The sequence below is a fragment of the Cebus imitator genome, unplaced genomic scaffold (assembly GCF_001604975.1).
Source record: "Cebus imitator isolate Cc_AM_T3 unplaced genomic scaffold, Cebus_imitator-1.0 Scaffold314, whole genome shotgun sequence".
In the NCBI taxonomy this organism is placed as follows: Eukaryota; Metazoa; Chordata; class Mammalia; order Primates; family Cebidae; genus Cebus; species Cebus imitator.
In genome coordinates this window covers 2091610-2097634 of record NW_016107629.1, presented here as the reverse complement: position 1 = coordinate 2097634, position 6025 = coordinate 2091610, and the positions used below count along the sequence as shown (strand labels likewise).

The 6025-nt window shown below is 37.4% G+C and overlaps 1 protein-coding gene across 6 annotated transcripts in view; it reads right to left on the bottom strand.

The window, feature by feature from the left end:
• The window catches only part of NAA16 (N-alpha-acetyltransferase 16, NatA auxiliary subunit), a 59017-nt gene that overhangs the window by 41290 nt on the left and 11702 nt on the right, over positions 1-6025 (bottom strand). For all 6 annotated transcript variants that reach the window (XR_001817825.2, XR_001817826.2, XM_017503771.2 and 3 more), the window contains 2 exons: positions 4216-4350; positions 2110-2263 (listed from right to left, as the gene is read on the bottom strand). Coding sequence is in view for 4 of the 6 variants with exons in the window: in XM_017503771.2 (XP_017359260.1) it covers positions 2110-2263; positions 4216-4350 (289 nt within the window). In the remaining 2 variants the exon portion in view is untranslated. The remainder of the gene's footprint in view (positions 1-2109; positions 2264-4215; positions 4351-6025) is intronic.

The following is a 6025-nucleotide window of genomic DNA, read 5'->3' as shown; positions in this document are numbered from 1 at the left end:
GAAAATCTCTAACTTTTAAGGCTTTTTAAAGGATTAAAAAAAATTAATGACCACACAAAAAAAAAAAAAAAAAAAAAAAAAAACTGTGTGAATAACAAAGGTCTCTCTGGACCTGCAAAGTTCCATGAAAAACTAAAAATAATACCATATCTGTCTCTGTAGATAATATAGAGCATGGGTTGCATATTCAAATTAATGGTCCCAAATTACCTCACTAGCACTATAAGGATAAATGTGACTATGAGGCAATCTAAAGGACTTTTTTTGTTTTTTGAGACAGGGTCTTCCTCTGTTATCCAGCTGAAATGCAAGTGGTATAATCACAGCTCACTGTAGCCTCAACCTCCCAGGCTTAAGCAATCCTCCCTCCTCAGCCTCCCAAGTAGCTGGGACCAAAGGCATGCACCACCACACCCAGATAATTTTTTAACTTTTTTGTAGAGATGGAGTCTCACTATGTTGCCCAGGCTGGTCTTGAACTCCTATGCTCAAGCAATCCTCCTGTCTCACGCTCCCAGTGTTGGGATTGCAGATGTGAACCACCATGCATGGCCTAGAATTTTTTAACTTGAATTAATTTCACTGTATCATATTTACTTTTCAAAATTGCATTCCCTATTTTTTTTTAAGATTAAATAATCTAATCTATGGATTACATTGAACAATACTATTCCCTATTGATGCTACAGGAGAAATATCAAGAAAGAGAAACAGCAACCTGAGGGAGTTAAGATTTAATCAAGAAACAGCAATAATATTTCAGGAAGGAAACATAATTGCCTTTTTTTTCTTTGCTCCCGTCAATAAGTAGTGAAACAAGATAGAGACCAGAATATTTAATTATTTACCCATATTGTATCAATAACTTTTAAAAGTGTTGTCATTAATACTGGTATTGATATTAATTACAATAAAAACTAAGTCACTCACATGCTATATACATTAACCAGAATGCGTACAGTAGTTAAAAGTAAAAAGCTCATGAAAAGACATGGGAAAAAGAATATATATCACTAAGTGAAAGAAGCTAATCTTTCTCAGGCAAGAAATGATTTGGCAAAAATAAAGCCAAGCTGAAAAGGCTACATACTATATGATTCCAACTACATGACATTTTGGAAATGGCAAAACTATGTAGAGAGTAAAAAGATCAGTGGTTGCCAGGGGTTTGCAGGAGGGAGGGGCTCGGTACCTTTTTCTAGATTTTACTGTGAACCTAAAACTGTCCTGAAAACGTCTATTTTTTAGAAAAAAGTAAGGGCTCTGAAGTCAAAAGGATGTGTTGATGTGCTTGGAAACTTAACTCCACCACTTAAAAAGCTGGATGACTTTGGGCAAGTCCTTAACCTCTCTAAGCCTCAGTCTCTTCGATTATAAAATGGGGTTAACAAATAGTACCCATCTTAAAAGTCCTAAAAAATTAAATGAAATAAAGCAGTTTAAGCAATTACCATACTCAAACAGAAGAGTTTTAAAATACATATTAGCTATTACTTTTATTAAGCGTCAGACTTCCGAGGTCATATAACTGTTAGTTCTCAACTATTATTTTGGCTGGACATTCAATTTAATAATATTGTTCAGGGAAAGGAAACTTATGAGCAAAGGTTTGTGAAAATTTTTGTCTGACCCCTTGTTGATGAATGCTGTTAAAAATATAGGGATCCTGTCTTCATAATTAGTCCATAATGAAAATAAATGACCCTTGTGTTCATGATGAACCCAGTACCATCAATTATGGTTCTCACTGTATTTAACTACATACGGACATACAGAGATACACAGTCAACATGAAGGCAGTATAATATACTGATTAAGGGAATGAAATCTGGATTCAAATCTAGCACTCTCCAGTTTACTGAACTGTATGATTTGGGGTTAGTCAATCTCTCAGGTTCCTCAGTTCCCCTCATTTTCAAAATAGATATAATAACTACAACATAGGGTAGTTAATGAGGATTAAATTAGTTAATAATGGCTTAATAATAAAGTGCTTAGAACCCTGCTGAATACATAACAAGTGTTATGTTAAGACTTAGGAGAGAATAAAACATACAGTTTTTTTTTGCTTTCTGTTTGAGGCCATTAAAAAAAGGCAAGCCAACTTACCTTTAATTTCTTCCACCAAAAGTTTATCACATATTTGTTTCTCATATGTTTCTAAATGTTCCAAAGATTCCTGAAACAGATCTGCCTCTCTCATCACTTGATTCTGGTATAATATCAGTTCACTATATTCATAATCCATTTTGTTTGGAGGAACCTGAAAAAAATGACCAAATAATTTTATTTATATAATTATATAAAGCAGTTATATTAAACTGCCTTCTCAGGAGAGTCATTCACACAAACAAGAAAGCAACCCACAAGCAGACAGAAACAGAAGAGTGATTAACAGCACCAAAATTGAATGCATTATCTAAAACAAATAATGAATGCATTATTTAAAGCAAATAATGGGGTGAGACTTCTTTCTCTCCCCAAGTCATAGAGGTCAACAAATCCTACAAACAAATATAAAAATGGCCGGGCACAGTAGCACGTGCCTGTAGTCCCAACTACTCAGGAGGCTGAGGCTGGAGAATCCCTTGAGTTCAGGAGTTCTGGGCTGTTGTGCGCTATATCGATCAGGTGTCCGCACTAAGTTCGGCATCGATATGGTGACCTCCCAGGAGCAGGGGACCACCAGGTTGCCTAAGGAGGGGTGAACCAGCCCAGGTCGGAAACAGAGCAGGTTAAAACTCCCATGCTAATCAGTAGTGGGACTGTGCCTGTGAACAGCCACTGCACTCCAGCCTGGGCAACATAGTGAGACCCTGCCTCTTATTTAAAAGAAAAAGAAATTTTTTTAAACCAACAAAAAAACAAATATAAAAATGGCTGAAATACTACGGAATTTACAAAAAAAAAAAAAACCCTACTAGAATTAGTAGAAGTGTTTAGCAAGGTCACAGAATAAAAAATCAGTGAAGAAAAATCAATTACAGGTATACCTTGGAGATTGTGGGTTTGGTTCCAGACCACCTCAATAAAGTGAGTGACACAATTTTTTGGTTTCCCAGTGCATATAAAAGTTGTGTTAACAATATACTATAGTCTGTTAAGCATGCAACAGCATTATGTCTAAAAAACAACACTGTCAGGCACACTGGTACAGCTGTAGTCTTAGCTATCCTCCTGCCTCAGTCTCTGGAGTAGTCCAAGCTAGGAGTTCAAGTCCTAGTTCTAGCCTACAAGTTCCAGACTGTAGCACACAGCCACAGCACTCCTGCCTGGGCAACATATTCAGACCTGGTCTCAAAAAAAAAAAAAAAAAAAAAAAAAAAAGAAAGAAAGAAAAGAAAAAACAGAAATTGCAAAAACCTAAATTTAACCATAAAAATGTAGTAATTTTGTGTTTAAAAGGAAAGTTTTTTTTAATCACGTCTACCAAATGTGATACAATGCTATCTTTTGGTCAGAACTTGATTACTGGATAAAGACAAAGAACTACTCTAATGAAGAATTATTTGGTGTGAGGTAAAAAGCTAAAAACCTAAGTAAAAATGGAGGCCTTACTACACAGTTTATTTCCTCCCTTTGGAAAGTAAAATAGCAATTAAAAGACATAAAAACCCATAAACAGAACACACTATATAAGATTTCAACAAATTTCTGGAAAATAGAATGCAAAGGAGGAGTGGGTAAAATAGAATGGAGGAAGCCCAAGTCTAGAGTATATATAAAGAAGAAATTACTATGGAGAATGTCTATCTGTCCTGAAAAACTCCAGACAGGGTCAAGATTATGAAATGACAGATAAACACAGGAGTGGAAAAGAGACTCAAGATTGGGGGATTAACTCTAAGTGAAGTGACTCAATCACATCATCTCCATCAACTTGCAGCTGAATCCACATGTAGATATGGAGGCAGGCGTGGTGGCTCATGCCTGTAATTCCAGCACTTTGGGAGGCTGAGGCAGGATGATCATTTGAGCCCAGGAGTTCGAGACCAGCCTGGGCAACATAGCAAGACCCTGTCTCTTTTAAAAAAAAAAGAGAGAGATAGAGAGAGACTAAGAGAGAGAGAGAAAATCCTACATTGTAACTGTTTCCAATTATGTCAAAAAGTTTTCGGTAGGTTTCAAAGACTTTAATTCACATTTGAGGGCAGGGACAATTTAGAAGTCAACTACTCCATTTGTGAAGGTAGAAGGAAATGTTAAAATTCTTACTTGCTGAGTTTGTCTAAATTCTTCCAACAGTTTAAGGGCCATATCATAATCTTTCAGCAAATGGTATGCAATAGCATATCCAATCCAGGAAGCACGCTGTGTTGGGCGTAACTGAAGAAGCTGGTACCTTGTCTCCTAAAAAAAAATCCATTTTAATTTGTTAAACATTCTGTAAAACATTATTTCATCAGTTTTAACAATCTAACCTTTAATACATTTATAATAAATTATATCAACAAACATCAGCTTCCGAATAAAACAGAAATACTTTTTATATTTCTTACCTAAATTACTAAAGTTCTAGAATACCATGTAATACACACTATGAGGCCGTTATTGAAACATCTTTGGGGCCCATGCCTTTAGACTGCCTTATTAATTTACCTTTAAATAATGAGAATTTTTTTTTTTTTTTGGTAACTAAACAATCTGTAAGACGAAGATGGTTTTTTAATTAAACTACATATTATTACTTATAAAACTATTATATGAATTACATGTATTTACAATGTAAATATCTTGTAATAATTGTCCAGACACAGGATAGACACAGCCAGAGGAAACACCCAAACATCTGACTATCCCTTACTTTTACCGTGGCTTCTGTCATTCCCAAATCCTTTATTAAAGTCTAGGTCAATATTCTTTTCTCTGTCAACTCTTGCTATTACCCTGGGCAAATGCAACAATACGTGTTATCACCCATCCCACAACCTATCCTCTAAGTCCCAAGATTTTCTCATTTTTAATAATTTTCTCCTCCACTCAATTCAGAGACCCACTCACACAACCATACCCTAGAACTTTCTGCCAATCAGAAATCATAAACTGAGGTATCTCACACTCGACCCACAGTTCCTGTGCTGCCAACACTATTATTTGGTGATGTTCCTACCCTTGTTCTTTGACACCACCAGCATCTGTACTTCCCGGGTCTTTCAAACTTTCACCACCAGCTTTCAATTTTTTTTTTAAACGGAGTCTCGCTCTGTCACCCAGGCTGGAGTGCAGTGGCGTAATCTCGGCTCACGGCAACCTCCACCTCCCCGGTTCAAGTAATTCTCTGCCTCAGCCTCCCAAGTAGCTGGGATTATAGGCGCCTGCCACCATGCCTGGTTAATTTTTTTGTATTTTTAGTAGAGATGGCGTTTCTCCATCTTGGCCAGGCTGATCTTAAACTCCTTACCTCGTGATCCACCATCCTTGGCATACCAAAGTGCTACAGGCATGAGCCACCATGCCCAATCTCTTCTTTTAATTTTGGAGACACAGAGTCTCCCTATGTTGCGCTGGCTGGACCAAACTCCTGAGCTCAAGCGATCCTCGCACCTCAGTCTCACAAGTAGCCAGGACTAAGGCATATCATGCCTGGTTCTCTTTTAACTTAATTTACTTCACAATTCACTTTAGCAATCATTGTTTTGCCAATATCCTTAATTGCTATGCCTCATTCCTAAAGATAACTTTTTTTTTTTTTAAAGATGGAGTTTCGCTCTTGTTGCCCAGGTTGGAGTGCAATGGCATGATCTCGGCTCACCACACCCCCCACCTCCTGGGTTCAAGCAAGTCTCCTGCCTCAGCCTCCCAAGTAGCCGAAACAGGCATCCACCACCACCACACCTGGCTAATTTTGTATTTTCAGTAGAGACGGTATTTCTCCATGTCAGGCTGGTCTCAACCTCCTGATCTCAGGTGATCCGCTCACCTTGGCCTCCCAAAACACTGGGATTACAGACGTTGAGCCACCGTGCCCAGCCCAAAAATAACTGATTTTAACTCCAACCACATCTAAGCTGCTAAGCACAAATGA